The sequence below is a fragment of the Crocodylus siamensis genome, chromosome 4, assembly GCF_052110815.1.
Source record: "Crocodylus siamensis isolate JL-2025a chromosome 4, ASM5211081v1, whole genome shotgun sequence".
NCBI lineage: Eukaryota > Metazoa > Chordata > Crocodylia > Crocodylidae > Crocodylus > Crocodylus siamensis.
This window is the reverse complement of record NC_143398.1, coordinates 133,349,209-133,370,650: the sequence shown is the minus strand read 5'-3', so window position 1 is coordinate 133,370,650 and position 21,442 is coordinate 133,349,209. Positions and strand designations below refer to the sequence as shown.

Below are 21,442 nucleotides of genomic sequence, written 5' to 3'. Positions count from 1 at the left end.
TACATATGCCTTTAGAACATCCAAATGGCAGCATCTGTACCGTGCTGGGGGCTCCAAGTAATTCCCGTTTCTCTCCCAGTATACTAGAGTAGTCCAGGAGGATACAGTAAGTTGGACTGTGTCAAGCGTCATAAGCATTTGCCGCTACACACTGTGCTATATTCTATTCAGCTTTTTATACGGGCCCTCAGAGATAATCACTCACAACAAGTCATGTAATTACTAAGAGGAGATCTTTTTATATCCATGCAAGTCTCATGCAAATGTTAACAAAAAAACCCTTACATTCATAAAGGGAGGCGGAGAAAAATTATTTACACTGAAAAAGGGGGTAATTTTGCTATGTTTCTAGCATGAAATCATCTAGACAAATCACATCTGATTTACGTGAAAGTGCCAGTTAAGGGGCTGCTAGTATAAGTTCAGAAAAAACACACTTCTGGGATTCTGTATATTAGGCATTTCAAGAGATAAAAGCAGCCAATGTTTTAAAAAAATGGGTGCCTAGACTTGAGCATCTAAAGGTATGTTTGTGTCTTGAGCAGCCCAATTTTTTGAATATATGGAGCACCTTCTGCCTCTCAAAGGCCACTTCTGCAACAGCACTTAACCCAGAATTCAGAAGCCTAACTTTGGGAGCCTACTTTTGAAAAAAACCTTAACCAGTGTATAGGAGACGAATGCACTTAATTCAAGTGCACACCCTCTTATAAAACTCCATTTTATGAGACTGCTGTTCTTTAAAAGGAAGACAATTTGGCCAGCGGTTATCTTTGAATCATTTTCAGTGAGGGTCATCTGCCTTGCCAAATCCTACTGCCTTCACAAATACTGCAGCAGTAGACATCTTCTTATAAAAGAAGAGAGAGAAAAAGAGATTACAAATAATTTTTCACTTAGGATAAAGTACAGCAGAGTTGTTCCTTGCTCATATTTTCCAAGGGGCAGGGGGGAAATCACTTATGGGGAGGGATTAGCACCTTGAAAATTTCAGCCGAACAAGGCCCGCAGGCAAAGCATTACATACTGAAGATAGGGAACAATGGAAAAAGTTCAGCAGTCTTGAAGTATGCTGTCACTCTGAAACTATCTGGAAGATAACTGTGTAAAGATGGCATCTCCTTACTGGAACAGAGAACCAGAAGGGGTCTCCTGGGTCAAAATCCAATGTCCTTCTGCCTAAAGCAATTGTATTTTATAATCCCACTCAGAATAACAACCTTCATCTGAAAATAAGCAAAGTCGTTTACCACACACACACACACACACTACGCTGATGGGGAGACACACACACACACACACACTCTACGCTGATGGGGAGACTGTCCTGGAACCACACAGCTCCAGTGGTTATAAACCTCCTCCTAATTTCCACAGTTGATTCATGCCCATTTGTTTGTGTGCCAACACTGTATTTTAGAAGCTGCTTGTGACACAGTAAACACCAAGGAGGAAGAAGCGTGTCAATCTCCCTCCAATATACTTAAGGAGACCAAATCATGGCTCCTTCCCCACCTTAGCTTTCTTGAACTAAACAAGCCTAGCTATTCTAGACTCCTCTCCTGAAGAGAGGTTGTTGTAAGAGGCCCCTGGTCATCCCAGCAAAACTTCTTTGCAGCTGTTCTTGTTTGAACTCTGCTTTTCCAAGTACAGGCTACCAGAGCTGTAAGCAGTGTTCCCAGATGAGGTTTCACAAATGGCATTAGTAACCTGTCCCTGCTGGAAATACATTATGGAAACACAAATTCAGGGACTGTACCTACATTTGGGGGAGAGGGGTGGTTCTTTTTGTTTTGGTTTGATTTGGGAGTTTTGTTGTTGTTGTTGGTTTTTGGGGGTTTTTTGTTTTTGGGTTTTGTTTTGTTGGGGGGTTTTTTTTGGTTTTTTTTTTTTACAGCTCATTTGATCTGCTCCACATGTGAATTCAGACTCACATCTGCTAAGATTTTAGTGACTCCAAGGAAGTGTTTGCTGCCTTTTATTCTTGTTTGAGCTACTTGTTGGAAGTTCTTGTTTGGTTAAGGGCTCTTCTATATGGGGAAAATAACCTGAAAAGGCTATTCCACCAAAACTAATCTAGTTGCTTTCCCAAACAGGGATCATTCAGGAGAGACAGAAGTAAGCTGGGCAGGCCAGCCGGTCACAAGTGTGCTAGGAACAGAGGTGAAGGGGACCTACAAAGAAATGAAGTCACACAATAAATTAATACATCAGAGGATAAAACTCAAATATCAGTCTGTCACATGTGGAAGTAATGCTGGTTGGATTCTCTCAGCCCTTAATACCAGCTAGACTATCTTGTTAAACACAATGAAGGCATGTTGGCAGCGTACCCAGGCTCTACCTAATACATTCTTGACATTAATAAAAAGGTTACTGTGAGGGAGTGGGGCCTAGGAGCGGCCATGTACTCCCTAGCGCCCCCTACCGTCACTTCAGGTAATTCAGCACCCTCTGATTCTCGCCCGCCATGACTTTGATAATAAATAAGTTTAGATGGGAGGCTGCCTTTATCCCCCGGGTGAACGGTACATATGTTTCTGCCCCTACTCCATATGGGGTACCTCTGTGCACCCCTGCCTTAAGGGCTATGCGTGCCTCCAAACCTCCCCTTTAGCACACCCCAAGCCTCGCAGCTGTTCCCCGGGATGTTGTGTGGTCCCCTGCCCTCTGGCGCCCCCTCTGGCTCCCCGGGCTCGTCACCCACCTTGCGCCCCTGGGCCTGGCCCGTAGCCACTGCCCTGTTACTGGCGCCCCTGGGCCTGTTACACTCTTGGGCTACTACTCAGCCCGCTGCCCCACTCTGGGGCCTATGACGCGCTCTCCGCGGCCGTTGCCCCCTTCTGGGCCTACGCCGCGCTCTTCACATGCGCTCGCTGCCCCTCTGGGGTCTCGCCCTCTCTGGGGCCTCTGCCGCGCTCTCCGCGGCTGTTGCCCCCTTCTGGGCCTACGCTACGCTCTTCACGGGCGCTCGCTGCCCCTCTGGGGCCTCGCCCTCTCTGGGGCCTCTGCCGCGCTCTCCGCGGCCGTTGTCCCCTTCTGGGCCTATGCCGCGCTCTTCATGCGCTCTCGTTGCCCCTTCTGGGGCCTCGCCCTCTCTGGGGCCTAAACTGCGCTCCTCGCGCTTGGGGCTCAGGTTGCCTGGCCCCTTGACCCTTCTCTGGGTCGTCTGCCCCACTGGGCAAAACACCGCCCTTACGGGCTGGGGTCCAAAACCCCGCACACCGCACCTCTCCGGCGCAACACCGCGCCTCTCTGGCGCAAACAGTAGTGCCCCACTGGCACTGCTGACTGTGCCACTACTGGGCACTCGGGACCCCCAGGTTATTGGGGAGCTCCCGTGAGGCCTCCTCTCACCCCTACAGCCTCACCTGGTCCTCCAGTAACTATAACACAAGCCGAGCCCAAATGGCTGTAACGAAACCAACAAAGAGCCTTCTCGCTCGTAATGCAAACTCTGAGCCCCTCTAGGGCTCCCAACCCTACCTTCCTTTAGGGTGTTCTCATCCCTGGCATCATCGCAGCCGGTCAGCAAGGTAAGGCTGCCACCACCAACTCAGGCCACTCAGCTCTGCCGCAGAGCTCCTGCTCCTGCGGCTTCCAGAAGGGAACGGCTGCTGGGCCCAGGCCTGAGCCGTTATAAAGGGCCCGGCCCTGCCCCTTTCCGGTCACCTGACTGGCTGGTTGCTATAGCAACCCACAGCTGCACTGCCCTGCTGATTGGCAGCTATTTACTTATCTGAGGCACAGGACACCTCAGTGCTCCTGTGACAGTTACACCTTGTGAACGCAGGTATGTTTTCAAATGTGATTCTTGCTGGGTAAGATGCTGACCACTGCTGCCCCCCTGCTTTACCTGTGGCAGGTCAGTTGTGTGACAGGGTTGACTATGTAAAAAGGATTTGTATGGGATGGTATGGATAGGGATGAGCCCGCCTCAGGCAGGGGTTTTGACTAAATGACCTCCAGAGATGTCTTCCAGCCCTGCTTTTCTGTGATTCTAAGTAACCTGCCTTCTCACACTCTGGGATTCTACCTACCAGCCTATTTGGATAAAAGGAAGTGGGGAAAAAAAGCGAGATTAACTGAAGAGCATGATGCTAACTCCCAATCTAACAATATTAAACATTTCTTTCTGTAAGCTGGTGCCTGCTCAGTAAATTCCATTCTTTATAAATATAACACTTCATCAGAGCAGTAATGTGAAACACAAAACCTGATCGACTGCCACGGTTCTCATCAATTTCATAACTCCAAGCCTTGGAAGAATTTATTTAATGCACTGAATTCCTATCAGAACATTATGTTCTTTAATATGCTTTTATGACAGGCATAGCAACATAGCATTAAATATCCTGAAAACAGAAAAGTGACATTTCAAACCAAGTTCTTCTGCATTTCAGAAACACTATATACCCAAGACACTTTCCCTGGAATCTGGCCTTCTGCTAATTTCAGCTTGCGAAGCAAACAGCTAAATTTTGTTTGAAAGTCAATACTGGAAGTTAACACTGCCTTGCAAAATGACTCTTAAGACGTTCAGTCCAAAGCAATCCCACCTTTACTTCCACATTTGTCTGGCTTTGATTAATAGGCATGTTTTCAATCCTCTAAGGCTGCCTCTTTCAAGAGATGCACTTTTATACTAAAGTGAGATCTATGGACAGGGAAGTACTTTGGAACTTAAGGAAATTATTTTCCTGGCTTCAGGCCTAAATTAGGCCATGGAGGAAGCCTCATCTTGACATATGTACCTGCATTTCTGCTGAATCCAGTTTAGTAAAAGAAACTAGATTCAGCAGTTTTCTATATTTATGGAAAACAAATGTCTGACTTTTTGATACTATGGAATACAGAGTCACCATCAATGGTAATTGGGAAAACTGTAGTCAATGACAACAGTGCTTAAGGGGACAGTTCAGCAATGCCACTAAAAGTACATGCCGTACCATCACCCATTAGCCATCTCACTCTGCTCTCTGGACAAGCACTAGTGATTAGATCCAAATGATGAATCCCACATGTTTCTATGCCCCTGGGATCTGAGCAGTGATCGAGCTCTAGGTCTCCTAAACCATGCTAGCAAGCACACTCCCCACTCCTGGGCAATGGGAGTTTACACTTTGGCTATCTAGACCACAACAGTACAATAGCCTTGCTGCTTGAAAACATTCCCTACTCCAGAGATTGTCTAACAGATGGAGCTCTAGTTTCTGAAGGGTGTAACAACGTGCCAGTTGAATGAGATACTTAGGTTTAAGACAGGAATTTCTTATACACACACTTTAACTCTGACCAAACACAAGATTTACAATTCTTAGGGAGTGGGGGTTGCTTCCTCCCTCCCCCTCTAGGCACACCGCAGCTGGGGTCCCTACAGACTATGATGGGGGTTTAAACCCCTCCCGAATCATACTCAGGCCACCTGGGGCCTGGCTATGCCCTTTCCCTCAGCTCAGCTTTCCCTCACCCAGCCACTGCAGAAGGGAAGGGAGGGCTTGCTTCCCCTGGCTTCTGGCCTGAGCCACTGCAGGCATGTGCCTACATTTCTGGAATCAAAAGTGAATGCTTATTCACTTGCAAATCAGTTTAACCTATGCAGATTGGACTACCCTGCAAAGAGTGAATCAATTCAGGCTCCGGCTTTTGAATGCCTGCACTTAGCCTCTAAGTTTAAACATATCATGTCCGAGATAGTTGCAGGACTGCAGATGGGCCACGGTGGAAGTCACCAACCAACAAACAACTTGGACAACCTTATTATACCTACAACTGCCACCAACCAACCCTCCACCAGTTTTTGGACAGAGAGCTATTTAAGGTCAATCATCCTGCCAGTAGCAAGCACATTTCTTTAGATGAGAGCCAGTCAATGGAAATGGCCTTTGGGCATTTTGTCACAGATTCATCAGACTGTCTCCCCACCAAGATTCAAGTTTTCACTATAAAATGAATGATGAAAGGAAAGACATAAAAATAAGTTGCAGCTGAAATGGAAACTGAAACTCACAAAAGCAAAATGGAATTTATAAATTGATATACCCCCCCAAACAAAATATGTATTTTTGTAGAGTTTTGTTACATCAGGATTGGAGAAACCAATACACAGTACAAGTTAAGCTGTCATTATTTATTATAAATATATACAGCACATTATTTGAACAAGTTATAAAAACTTTTCAAAGTTTTCCACAAGATCTATGAAGGTATTTAAGGTCAGCTTTACTTTTCAGACCTGTTTGGACATGTATAGAAATAAATTCTAGATGTAAATGAAATGGAGATGTTCAAATATATTATGAACTACTTTTACTATATGAAATATATCTGGATTCAAGCTAGGCAACTATAGAACTACAAAAGCTATTGCAAGTTGCTTACAAATTTTAAGAATATGCACACTGATACTTTACTATGCACCAGCTGAAAACATTCCAACTACTACTTGCAATGGACTGGTAAAAATCCATGCACGCCCCATTCTGGACTACTAAATCAATAAAATATGGTGTTGCCATGGAGAATATTCAAGTCAAATATAATAAATATAACTCATGATCAGCTAGCTGGTAAACCAATTACTTCTTTATTAACTTCTTTATAGCTAACAAACTACTAACCTACTCATCACTCCATGACAATGGTTAAAAATCTAGAAGGTCATGTTAAAATTAACTTTATTGTCTATTACATATATTTATTTTATATTGGTCTTAATTGTGACAATGTTTTACTACTGTGTAAGGTCTGTCAGAGGTTCTCGACCCTTAGACTCAAGACTCCTCTTGGAAAATACCAGCTCTTTCCTTGCATTTGATTTTTTACTTCAGAAAAATAATAGAGCAATTCTTGTGTTGCAAAGATCTCAGAAAGACCACAACAGGTCAGAATGTTTTTGACGCTATGGATTTCTATTTGAAATATGTTGGGTTTTGTTGTGAATCATGTAGGTGTTTGCATAGCTAACTGTGCTAACATTGCACATCACCCTGACTGAGAATCACTGGTCCAGGTCAATATTTTCTCACTGCTTTTTGGATTTTAGTTAAATTCTTTGTTCTGGAAGTTATCACCATTCTGGGCTTGTTTATGGCAGCTACAGATGTACATTATAGTCATATGTATGCTTTTACTACAAGCTCAAGTTGTTAATTTTATACCACCTGTGTATAGAAATTACATTTTGTTTTTCAAAGGGGGCACACTTAATAGTTTCATCAACTCCTTCCAAACTAGCAGTCAGATCAACTATTCCAAATATCATGAAGCTTCTTTAAAATAGGAATCTGTAGTTACTTGCTTTTAGACCTTTTTTTGCCTCTTTGGAAAGAAGCCAGTCCAAGATTTTCACATGTGACTAGTGATTTTGAATGCTGAAATTGTACTGTTCGGAAGAACTTGAATTTGCAGAGAAAGCTAAGCATGTAGTGAAAAATCAGGAACATTTTAAAACTTACATTTTATGGACTTTCAAAGACTGAGGCACAGCATCTGAGGAAAACCAGACTGCCGGTAATCCTTACAAGTCCAGGGAATCAGTCAGTGGCAGAGCTGGGAATAGACTTGACAGAATTTCAGGTTTCTAGCCCTTTACCCAGATCTCTAGACTTCAGCTTTCCTTACTACAGAAATGGGTAAGGAAGAATACATATGGAATTTCTCTCTCTAGCGTCGGCTCATTCTAAAAGGCAAATTTTTTACCCACAGGATTTTGAAGTATTCTAATATATACAGATAAGTTGTTGCTTTACCTTACATTTAGCAGATCACGGGGAACTCTGTACACAGGGGTGACTTCACCTATTTCTAAAATGCATCTAACTCTCATAGGGGATACCCCAACAGATGAGGTTCCCCTTAAACTGCTAAATAAAGGTTAAACTACAATTTGTCCTGTCAACTTGAAGATTTTACAATATGGTAGCTACTGAATTGTTCTCTCTTTCATGAACACAGATGTGTGAGTATGCACACCAACCTACCCACCTCTTTTTTGCCCCTAGCACAGATATACATAAAGAAATCCACTTGGGTTCCACATCACTGTCATCACATAAGCTTCTCCCATCGGCTTCCAATTTATCTGAACAGTATGCCCAGAGTATGATTAATCCAACAAGCTGTCAGTTTTCATCCTACACAATACAGCATTCAGAGGACAGATGTACTGAGAGAAACCTACACCCAAGACATTTTTATACAAAGCTGGCAGATAGTTAGGTGCCATAAACAATGCACCAATATAGTCTCGATCTCTCTTGCACCCCCCCCACACTTATTTTTTCTCGTGTTCTTTAACGAGAAGAAAAAATGTCAGCAGTGTGATTTAGCAATCCTGTGATAAGAAATGTTGAATAAAAGCAATATTCTGACAGATGGAGATTCAGCTGTCAATAATTCATACATGAGAGAAAGCTGAAATAACACCGAACAGGAACATTATTGTTTTGTTTTTAAAAGAAAACAGGGCTCAAATTTTTAAGCCAAACTGAAAGAAGTAATGTCCCTCGCTATTAGAGGTACACTGATACATTGGTCCATATCATACTGGCAATGAAAAACAAAATCAACATTATCAGCAATTAGCCTGTTTTGGCTGATAACATTGCTGACAAATGCCACGTGCACAGTTTCTGCATGCACATGGCCAGGAGCGCAGTCCGGCAGTGTGGAGAGCAGCATCCAGCCAGTAAGTCTCTGGGATGGGGTGGGGTGGGGTGGGGAAGGAAGGGGGAGGCAGCAAATTGAGGTCCCTGTGATGAAGGAGGGAGGGCTGAGGCAGAGGAAGGGGAAGGCAGTGCACAGCCAGGGTGGGGCATAGGATGGAGCTGCAGCTTGTCTGGGGGTGCAGGGGAATGGCTCCTTTCATAGCATGCACCCCCATGGGAGGCCCCCCCAGATGTGTGCGTGGGATGAGGGTGGGCTGCTGCAGCCACTGTGCCAAGCTGCTCCCTGCTGTGGGGGCTGGTCTGGGGCTGTGCCTGGGCTGAGCAAGGCAGGGCAGGTGGCGGACTGAGAGGAGGGGCTATGGTGAATTTTGGGGTGGCTGTAGCCACCTTATAACCCCCCCTCCCAGTGCCACGACCTCCCTCCCCACCCAAGTGTAGCCCCAGTTAACCCCCCGCCACACACACTAGGAAGAGCCTGATGCAGCCTCCAGTCCCAACCTGCAGCAGCAGCCCACCTTCACCCCACACACAAATCCAGGGGGGCATGTGCCCCCCATGACTCCCTAGGGGATGCATGCAGTGGCAGGAGCTGCCCCACCTCACACCCCCGAGACGAGCCACTTGTAGCTCTGTCCCGTGCTCTACCCCAGCTGGGCAGCACCTGCCCCTGCACCAGCCCCACTCCCTCGCTCACAACGGGGGCCTTGATCTGGCCTCCCCTCCCGCTTCCCCTCAACACTTTCCAGACAGATGCTGCTCTCCATGTTGCTGGGCTACATATCAGCAATTGGATCAGTATTGGTCGGTATGGCTGGTCAACAATCGGCCATCGGTATTGGCCCAAAAATATCTTTATCTGTGCACCTCTTAATAGCAAATCAGTCAGGTTTTAAATATACTAGTCAGTAGTAGGATTTTAAACAGGGCTTTGAGTTAGCATAGACAGGGCAAGAGTTGCATAAATTTGGATTGTTTTGTTGTGCAAAGTCCTCTTTAAAAACACATACACACACACACACATCTATATATATATTGGTGAAAGGATCTGTAACATTTAATACAATATTTTCTTAGGCCGTACACACACAGAGACAGAAGTTGCATTAGTTTGAAATTAGTCTTCAGGAAAGTTTAGTTAGATCACTACCAGTAAGGCTGAAATAAGCTCAACTGAAGTTAGCCTGATTTAGAATAGTTGTTTTCAACCTGTGATCTATGGACCCCTGGGCATCTCAAGACTATGTCTAAGGGGTCCATGAAAGATAACTATGATCAATCAAAAGTGTGTAAATGCCCACATTTACAATTCAAAGGGATCTGCACCTCTATTTGAAGTTTCAAAAGGGGTCTGTACCTCCTTTCAAAATTTTTGTAGGGGTCCACAAAATGAAAAAAAGATTGAAACCACTAGTTTAAAAGCAAACATAAGAGTGTCCACACAGCCTTTTGCACCAGTTTAATTAAAATGAATTTTTAAAAGGAATTTAAACTGAATTGGTGAAACTTCTGTGTAGACAAGTCCCTGAACCTTATTGTCACACAAAAGTTACCCTACTTCAATTGTCAATTTTGTACAACTCCTTTAGTGCAAACATGCTTATAGCCTGTAGAAATGCCTCTACAGATACAAACTCACCAATGATTTCCATATTTACTGAAAGACTGTCTCCTTGTATTATGGGACTGCTGCTGCCACCCTTTGCAGACAGACTATTCTACATCTCTATCAGAAGCTGTACTTCTACAACTATGGCTACGTCTTTTATGGCCAAACATTTTGTTTTTGTTTTTTACCTAGACAGACAGCCACCCAAACCAGCATATTATTTATGTTCACAAAGTAAACTCATAAATTGATGAGCCAAATGAAGGTATCACAGTCATTAAACTGTGATGTTTCTGTCATGTCTCCTACAAAAAGTAAGGCCAACTAGAGGAAGCAAGATTGTAGCAGAAGCCATTCACACTGTTCCTTTAAATTATGTTGATACTTACACTCTCATGAAAATAGACAAAAGAATTACCAAATTTATTTAGATAAATGCACTACCCTGTCATTAAGTTGGCAATTAAAATAATTTCTGAATTTATGTGAACTGAGTCACCAACATCTGCAGATTTCTTTACATCTTGTGTAATAGCTGGCTTCAGTTCTTGATGTGCCAAAGCAAAAAGAAGAATTTATGGCTCCCATGTCATTTTGGACTTAGCAAGACAAAGACACAGCGGTTCCTCAAAACAGCTCATGAATCATATTATTCAGCTCATCACATGGGACTTAAACTCTAGGGCGCACTGGAAAAAAGGTCATCATTTATGGAAAGCAGGTAAAAATTAACCCCAGTGCTACATCCTGTGAGTTTAATGGGTCTCTGCAATGCTTGACAAATACTATATTGGCAAGTGTTTTCCTCTATTCTTCAGGTTAGGATAGGGCTATCCAACTTCTGGGCAGCTGGGGGCAACATGCCACTTGAGTGAGTAAGCAGGCTCCCTACCACCAGGTGGGCTACCCAGATGTCCACATCTCCCTTACACCTGGATTACTCTATAAAGTTTGTTTTAGTGCTCCACAAACTGAGCCATTTTGAAAGTTGAAGTGTAAAGGCGCTGGGGAAAAAGAAGATGCACGTGAGAATTTGCCACTCCAAAAAAAACAACACATAATGAGTGGGAAAATGTGATTTAAGAACTGCCACGCACATGCACTGTACTTATAAGGCAGCACTTGCTTTTGTGGACCAGCAAGAGCTGTACACCAGAAGAAGAATGCCAGTCCCATGATCTACCCTCATGTAATGGTCTTATACTTCCTTTGTCTTTAAATGCAAAAGGTCACCAATTCTTTCAGCAGCAAGAGAAGAAGATTTCATACTTAAGAAAAAAGGGAAAAAAAGTAGATGGAAGAGACAGTAAAACTAGCAGCCAAGATGCTCAGAAATGGATGACAGAAATTCAGCTCCTAATTACAGCATCGAGGCAAGCACCCAGATTTTCATGAGAACTGGGTAACTACAACTCTCACTGTTGGGAATGGAGCACCCACTTTGAACATTTCCTCCTCTTACTGGTTCTTGTTCCTCTCTACCTTACTCCTCTCTAGAGGTTTCTCATCTCACCTCCTCCAAGGCCTATGCTGCTTTTCACCCCATTTTCCCCACATACTCAAGCTGCCTGGTTCACTTCTCCACCTGACGGTTTCATTTCCACAAGTGGCTCTGGTTCCTGAAGATAACTTGTTTTCCATGCTTCTCTTAAAGGGCAAGGACCTTCAGTGGAGGCAACTGGGAATGCTCTTCCAGGTACTTTTGCAGAAATACATGAAAGGAATACTAGCTTCTCCCTGTCACAAGAAAAGGTGAACGAGCGACAAATACAGTTTCCTTTCTTTTTTCTGAATCTTTACAATACCAATCCAAAAAAACAAAGAGTTAGGTAATTCTACTGTTTTAGATAAAAGGGGTACTTTTAAAAGGCTCCCAGGTCACCTCTTTCATGCTTCTTTATGGCACCGATGGTAACAAAGGTATTCCTTCCGTGTATAAAAGGGAATCATCGAAGATGGCATAAACAGATGTACTGATAATAAATAGCTAGGGGGGCCCACTGTGTAAGCCAAGAACATACTCAATTTACCAACATCTCTCTCTCATATACCATTTCCCTTTAGGTTCTTATTTTAAAGGAATCTTAAGCGATCGTTCCAAGTATTTAAGCTAAGTATTTAACCACATGAGTGGTTAACTTGGTCCATATTCCATGCTCTTTCAATGGACCCATTTTTATCTCTCTCCCTGGCAGAAGACTGCACCCCTCTACACGGCATACCTCTTTAATTCGTTTCACTAAAGCATTCTGATCAAAAGCAACAGCTTCTGCGCACTGGTGAAGATGATCCTGGTACCGGAGGCACAGCTGTAGCACTTGCTGAGAGTCCAGTTTCTCCAGTTTGGTGCTTGTAGGTGAGGTCTGCCCACTGAGAAGCCCTAGAAGAGATGGGAATAAACTGAATGAATTGGACTGCTAAACAACTGCTCCAAAGCCTGAGAAATATTAAGGACAATCAATTTTAAATTCAGGACTCAAAACTTGACTGTCCTATAACAGTCATATGAAGACTATAGGAAGGAGGAAAACAAAAATCATGAGTGGTAGACGCACTGCATTAGCTATTAAAGATTTATAGAAATATAATATACCCATCAACTTAAAAACAACAACAATTTCAAATGGAGAATTGTGAGTACATCCAGAAGGAAATGGAAACAATTCCATGAGAACATCATGCTCATTTGAAACAAAGGAAAGTTCAGATTGAATACTTGCCAACACATGATTTAAAAATCATTTGACAAAAACTGGGAAAAGTCAAATCTATTTTGCAGATCATTGGCTGCTACTCCATTCAGAGTATCTTACAAAGTATACAGTTGCCTATGAAAGCTCATGCCTCTTTGAACCAGTTAGTCTCTAAGGTGCTATACTGCCCTCCCTTCAATCAGAAATGAAGATAAAGTTACCAGAACAGATAACTAACTACTAAACTAGCTCTACCTAAACAACAGTATTCTCTTACCTTAAGGCATACAGTATAAAAAAAGATTTCTGACTTGCCAACCCGGTGTCACTACAGTTACACTTCCTGGGCCAATTACATTAGAACAGGGTGGGCCAAGGACAGAGGAGAAGTAAAAACTTGTTATTAAAATCCAAGTTAACACAATGATAGTCAAAATCTCTAATGTCCTGGACAGAACTGCATGGGCTTAAAACCTTGGCTTCAATTATATTAATGGCAAATCTTCTATTGACTTTGAGAGAGTCACCCTTCACCATACTCTGGCAAAGAACATGCATAACTAAACCTTAAAAAAGAATGAAGACTAGCCATGAAACAAAGTACTTTTTAGTGCTTTGCTGGATCTTTTAAACCCAGTCTTCTACGATAAGAACATCCCAAGACCCGAACTTGTCTTGCCGGGGGTTTACAAAGGAACAAATAATTCTTCCCTATGGAATCAGGTCCTGGCAGCAAACAGCTAAATAATTGATGCTATTGACTAATTATTTTTACATTAATTATTACTCTCACACAAGCAGATTAGAAACCATACGCTAGCTAAGATATTGAAATTTAAAATTACTTTTGGGTATTTGGGTGAATTTTCAAGCCCTCTGTGAGAACTTGTGAAAACAACCAGAAAAAGGGCTTCAATAAGTTCACATATTTGTTTAAGGTCCTTAGGCTTATATTATGTATTTAAGAACCTTGGCTCTGGGTTCCATAATGTGAAAAGCAATAAAAAGGAAGTTAAAATATAATAAAAAGACCTCCAATTCACACCCATGAAATCACAGGCTGAAGAGAACTGAGAAGTTAATGGTTCAGATAGATTTTCTTTATAAAATTCACTGGTTGAAATATAATCCAGAACAAATTTTTGAGGTAACAATAAAAAGAGCAGACTGTAAATCATTTTGAGGATGCTGTTTGTGATGATGTGGAAAGGGAAGTATTTTCTAGCCTTCTGCACTCAACTTGGAAATGTGTACTATGATAAATAAATTTAACCCAGCTCAATCTCCAGACTTATAAATAAAATTCAGAGGTGAGCACAATGTTAAATAGGCAAAGCAGTGACCTCTTGGACTATAACTTCAGAATTTCCATCGTCAAGAAAGCAATTAGCTGGGTTTTTTTTAAATCTTGCTAAGTACTGTGCTATAAACAGTAACACTTCATTCACTGCACGTTCTTTTACAGCAAATCAGAAGCCATGCTTCAAGAAAGCAGGTGTTTATGCTAAGTCATCTTTCCACTACAGAGAAGAGAAATCAACACTTTGATCTCAAAAGGGGTATGCTAAGAGAGAACAGGGTTTCCAAGACCAACATATCCTAAATAAGACTAGTAATCTGAGCACCCAATTTTTAGATGACTTAATTTTAGAGGAGAGGCTCAAGATTTTCTGAGCAATCAAACCCATTTTAAAGTCCAAAAAAGAGTAGCTACTATTTAAAATTTTGGCCCAGTTTCTGAACTTCCCACTAAAAAGGCCCTGCTTCTAGTACAGAATTTGGATCGAGTAAGTTGCGAATGGAAAGCAAACACAGATTGTACGTTGGCTCCTGAAGAAAGCTGATTGTAAAGTTCCTTTAACAAAATGGTTTCTCCCTATTTGACAATGCCAATTCACTGAAAACAAAGCTATTTAAAAAGATACTGATTTTGATTAAATGTTCCTGGGAAAGGTTTCTCAGAACCAAATGAGAAGGGAAGAGACATCATTCTCTGGTTTAGTGGTTCAGGCATTCACATGGGATGCAAGAGTCCAAGGGTCAAATGCCAGAACTGCATCAGCAGAGCAGACCCTTGAAGCTAGGTCTTCCACATGTCAGGTGAAACAAGCCCTAAGTATTTGGCTATTAGCTGTTCTGGGGTGCAGGAGTCAATATCTGCATTTTAAAAAATTAATAAAAGGCTCAGTTGTGTTCTGATGAGAAAGAAAAAGTTCCAAAACCTCATTTTTTCCCCTTCTAAACAGAATTCTTGTTTTCCAGGCAGCCAGCCCTATTTCTCAGTAGGGAAGTACCCAACTAGACATATGAATACAGCTTGGGACCCAAAGAATATTTGACACTTGAGGTGCTTCAACTAGTTCTGAGATTCAGAATATGTGGAGAATGTCACGGCTAGCTGGAAAGAACAGGGAAAACAGGTTACCAAGAACAGGGAAGCTGGGGGACTGCATGTACCCAAAATATTTTAGCAATGGCTAGTGGTACACATTCCTAGCATTTAAGCTGTACTGTAAAACAGATAGACCGCGCTGGAAGCCTGCCATAGTAGTAAGAAGAGCTCCTCTCATTCACTCTATGTCCAGTCAAACAACGTACCACAAAGGTGATGATCAACTGCCACTAGGCAAACAGATGAGATTCATGCTTCAGCTTCTAAATAACACTTAAAAAAAGGAAAAAAAAAGAAACCACATGATGATATCTATTTATCCATCTACATAGCTAGCTGATGCAGGGAATTAAAGCTTTCTTTGACTGTTTTCAAATTCCCTGGCAAAACAGATGCATGTTAAAACTATTTCCCTCCTTACTAGTCATCTTCTTGCTCCAGATTGATTTATATTTCTATCAAAATCACCTTCCACTTAGCAGGAAAAAACCTAGTTTAAAGCCATTTCTGTAACACCAAAAGTGACAATACAAGAATCTTGTCAAGAGACTCCTCCAGCTAACACCAGTACAACATTTGTGTGTGCATGACATATTTGCCAACTACATACAGATTCAGCCAATTTTATACACAATCCTGAGGAGTCCTGGATCACTTTGTAGGCTGAGAAATAACATGAACTCCTATCATTTTGTTACATTTCACAATAAATCAAGCAGAAATAGCAGATATTTTGCAAAAAAAAATACATACTTCAATTACCATCATTTAAATACATCTTCCTTTTATTGTGTCACTGTAATTTTTTTATAGTATAAATATCAAAATATTCAAAAGGTCTGAACCCAGTAGCCTACCATGTTGGTATGGTTAAAGCATGCCAGTTTCTGCAGCCAGTGGCCCACAGGGGAGCAGTGTGGCCTGCATCTACTTGCCCTCTACTCAGTCAGAATGAATGAATACCCATTTCTAGCTGGGTCACCCAAGGACACAAAGGTCTATGATTTGTGTTATGCAGTAATTTAGTTTAGAAAGGCCAGAGGAGACGCATTATCATCTTGTCCAGGGCTGTCCAAATGGCTGTCCTAGGGCAGGGCAAGGCAAGGTTGGATGGCATGGCCTGCAAGGCTGAGGAAGTCCATGGTACGGGGATTCAGGAGGATCGATGGCTGCCACATGATGTGGAAATACTGCTGTGAACCGAGAGAGGCTGCCCACACCACATAGTGGGGGGCAAGGGCCCATATGGTGTGGTTGAGTGGTCTATGCAGCACATGACTCCCAGCCACTCAAACTGGACATCTAATCTATAAATGAGGCCATACTATCAGTGCTCCATATAACCTCATCTCTCTGAATATTGGCAAAGTTACAGAATACCAGCAAAGTCAGTGCAGTGCCAACATTTAAAAAACTGGTAAATGGGATGTCTTGTGTAATTATGGTCACATCATCTTAACATCAAACCTTGAAAAGGGTTGTGGTGAATTATCCATTATATTATCATTCATTCTATAATATGTTATGTAGAGTACCTGAGCCTTGTTATAGAGCCTAAGACCCAAAAGAACCAATCTGATTGCCTCTCTCAGGCATGAGGACTTCCTTGAACTAATTCCTGCTCAAACTGGAATCAGTTTTTTAGAAAAGCATTTGAAGTTCATTCCAAAATTCTCCAGTGATGGAGAATCCTCCCCAGTCCTTGTAAGTTGTTTGCTTGGGGCAAATATTACACTGATGTTCACATTACCACCTAGTCATTTCATTTACCCTTTTCACATATTGGCCCAATGTTAAACTTCTCCCAAGCTTTTTGAAGTTCCCTGATGTTCAAGAAGTTATTGAAAATGAAGTTCAGAAATCTCCCCTGCCAGCTCTTGGATGAAAGTTATCCATATGCACTGATTTAGAAGTTTCGAAACTTAGAGGCTGTGGCCAACATCTTCCTGAGTAACTAATGAAATGGTCAGGTTTTTTATGACCATCCACTGATAATCGTATCATGGCTTTGTCCCCCAGCCATATAATAAAATCTAAAAAAAGCGACCCATATTTGAAAAATTCTATGAGGACGTTGTAACATTGACAACTGCTAATAGTCAACCTAAATCTCCCTTGTAATTTAAGCCTATACCCCATACACAAAACAAATAAGCATCACCTTTAGAACAATCCTTTCGTATTTGAAAAATATTCCCCAATCTCCCTCAGTTTTCCCCATCTCTAAACTACATAATCCAGGTTCTTCCAATCATATTTTCAAGACCGTTCATCATTTTTATTGCTCTCCGCTGGATGCTTTCCAATTTGTCCATGTCCGTCTTGAAATGTGATACCCAAACCTAGATCAATACTCCAGGTACAATCCCACCAGTGCTAAGTAGAAATGAAAAATCACTTTCTAGAGCTTGCATACAATACTCCTATTAATGCATCCCAGAATGCTATTACACTTTCTTTTTTTTGCAACAATATTACACAGTTACTTGTATTCAACATGTGATTCACTATAGCTCCCAGATCCTTTTCTGCAACCTGACCAATCACTCCTCATTTTTCACTTTTGCATGATTGTTCCATCCCAACACCTCACACTTGTCCTTACTAAATTTTATCCTGTTTATTCAAACTGTTTTTATTAAGAATATTTTGAATTGCAATTCTGTCCTCTACGGTGCCTGCACTCCCACCCAGTGTAGTATAATACCTTTAATAAGGCATCATGCAATTGATCACACTACATTGCAGTAACCGCATATTCTCAAATGAGCAAGTCCAATATCACCATCACTACCACTACTATTGCTGATACTGTCCTGGCTGCTTGCTCTAGTGTATGGTCTTAAAATCAGTAGATGTTTAGGACTGGCACAAACACAAATGCTCTCCATGTGCTACACAGGTCATTCCTAGTAAGTATCCTTATGAACTGGATATTTTACTAGAAACAAATATTTTAAAACACTGTTTTGTGGCATGTTCTTTTCTACTGCCAATTAAAATTGGACTGCTTATATGAAGGAAGTTTGCTGCACAAAGCTCAAAAGACAGAAAATTCAGAAGTTACTTAAACGACTGATATGTTACCCTTTTCAAGTCCATGGTCTCAAGATTTATCAGGACTTTAAAGAAAAGCTGCATCCCACTGACCAGAAAAATTGCAGTAATACCCACTGTTTGTTGTGGTAGTGATTTTTGGCAACTTTGCCTGGGATTGGCTTGGTGTTACCAAAAACCACGGGACTGTTTGGTATTTAGAGAATTAAAATTATGGTAGTCTATGATCAGGACTTCTTTGTAAGCTTAGACACAGAATTAGGATACAGCTCAGTTCCCTTAATGAGTACCTATTAGACACAAAAGTAAAGTACAGTTACAATTCCCTTTATCATCATCACCTAGGTCAACAGAGAGACAAGAGACAGACTTACAGCCTAGCAAGGGACAGACTTACAGCCTGACTTCTTATTTTCACACCCCGGAAGCATAAGAATAAAACACTTGCATCTATCTAGTGCACAAAATGGCAGTGGGTCTTCTCTAATTTGCAGAGTCCTCCAATTTTCTCTCCCACCTATACCTCATATTTATAGATGGAAAAAAGCAAGACCAGAGCAGCCTTTGTAGACCTGTCATCAGTCTATGACTCCATCTGGAAGAAAGCTCTGATGCTGAAGCTTGCAAAGATTATACTGTGCCACCAAACACTACACTTGATATAAATAATGCTGAGCAGTAGGTGGCTATGTGTCCAGCTGAGTGATGAAATCAGCTCACCCTAGTTCACCAATGGGAGGCCACAAGGTTCAGTACTTGCACCAATGCTCCTGAATGTATATGCAAGTGAGATGCCACCAAAAAAATCATGTAAATTTGTATATGCAAATGACCTTGCTTTAGCAGCACAAGCAGCCACCTTCAATGACATCAGGTCCACCTTGAATGAGGACCTGAATACCATTGAAGAATATTTAAAAAAAATGGAGACTCAAGCCAAATCTCCACAAAACAACAATCACTGCATTCCATCTTGATAACAGGAACGCTAAGCACACTCTGAAGGTAATTTTCTGTGGCACCACTGTGCAGCATGACCCTACTCTGTCTTATCTTGGAGTGGGGCTGGACTGCACATTAACCTTCCATGACCACCTGAAGAAAGTAGCTGCCAAGACAAAGATAGGGGTCAATTTGGAACAGAAATTGGCAAGCACAAGCTGGGAAACATCAGCATTATGAGCATTGGTACTGGCCCATGCATACTCTATAGCTAAGTACTGTGCACCACATATGGACCAGAAGCAGTTTACTTGTGAATTAAACTCTGCAATGTGATGCATCACTGGAACCCATAAGTTGGCCCCAATACCTTGGCTGCCTGTGCTGTTGCATGTCAAACATGCATTTGTCACAAGGCACCAACTCTTCAGGAACTTGAGCAAATTAAAGAAAACAAACATCTTCCCATCTACCAGGACCTCAACAATGCCCCTCACCATCGCCTAAAGGGGCACAAGTCCTTCTGGATCCAGGTGCTTTAACTTTCAATGCGACTCCGATCCTGATGAAGCTTGGAAAAAAATCAAATGGAGTTCACAGGAAGTCCTGAATAAACATCTTGTGACAGATCCAACACAGAAGGTACCTGGCTTTGCTCTCCTGCAACGCTCATGGGCAACTCTAAATTGTATCTGTACAAATCATGGGAGATACGGATACTTGAGGCACAAATGGAAACTTAAACACTTTCCAGTGTGTGACTGGTCACCCAGAACAGACCACAGAACATAAAAACTCAATGCCCAATCCACAAATATGAAGGAGGTATCACAGTAATACACTGTTGCTCCTGATGCAACTGTCTAGCTCAACCACCTAAATGTAAAATTATAGTGCTGTTCTATATCTACATCAGCCATATGAAAGGAGATGATAGATGGTTTGTTTTAATATTCTAATATACATCATCTGATAGGTTTTACTCAAATTAGTTTCACTGAAACTTTTGGAACTGAATTGAAGCAGTTCTTTTATGGCCTTATAAAAGTTACAGCTAGAAAAAGGATGATTTCGCAGCTCCTTCTTTCACCATGATAAAATGCTGCTGGTCATAATACTTTTCAACTTAGTTTATGTTTTTCATTGACAAAGTTGCTCTGTTTCTAGAACTTACCTAAGAAACTTTAAAACTACATCCAATACATTTGGTTACACCAACCACTACTACTGCTACTATCTGTAAACTAAAGTTAAAATTATGATATGACTCAGGTCTGACCAATTCCCAAGTGGCCAAGGGCCACACACCACACAGTCCCTCCACGATGCTATCAGTACCCCACTAGCGCCCATGGGCTGCACTGCCCTCCAAGGGCAGGAAGTAGAAGCCAGAGGAGAAAGGAGAAGCCTGGAGACCCCAGCTGCAGCAGCAGAGGGGGTGGAGGGAGCAGGAACAGGACAGGAGCCCAAAGGTTGCAAATCAACTCCTCATGGGCTGTGTGCAGCCCATGGGCCGCAAGTTGCATAGCCCTACTATATTTGGATCATCTATATCAAGGCCTTCTTTTATAATGTCTTCTTTCAGGCTTTCTGCTGGATGTGTTAATTGCTTTCTTTCCTTTGCTGACAAGGCTAGTTGTTACATCTGCAAAGGTTTGCTCTGTGGTCACTCAAAAACAAGCTTCTGGGACTTTCTGCTTGAGCCACACTGCTGTGATTTGGCACAGGCTCCTTGAAATCATACAAGGCTGGCAAAAAATGATTCTACATTTCCAACCTACTGTATTCAGTGAACAAGAACATGCTGCCATTCAACAGAATTCTAACTAGTTACACATATTTCCGTTTTTTTCATCGAGATAATAGCATCAAGGTATGACATCCATTACCTTTAACTAGTATCAGTGCTTTTCAAAAAGCAATATACAAACCTGGTCTGGCCAATTAGTGATGGCCTTGACCAACACACTTTATTCTTCTTTCCCCATGTTGATTATAGGTTGAACACTTCAATCTATGCAAGCTTACACACACAGCATAAGCTTCAATTATGGTTAGTAAATTCACAGTCATCATGGTGTTT

At 42.0% G+C, this 21,442-nt stretch overlaps 1 protein-coding gene across 2 annotated transcripts in view; it reads right to left on the bottom strand.

The window, feature by feature from the left end:
- The window catches only part of BORCS5 (BLOC-1 related complex subunit 5), a 127,522-nt gene that overhangs the window by 21,511 nt on the left and 84,569 nt on the right, over positions 1–21,442 (bottom strand). For both annotated transcript variants that reach the window (XM_090043842.1, XM_090043843.1), the window contains exon 3: positions 12,498–12,655. In XM_090043842.1, the coding sequence (XP_089899968.1) occupies positions 12,498–12,655 (158 nt within the window). The remainder of the gene's footprint in view (positions 1–12,497; positions 12,656–21,442) is intronic.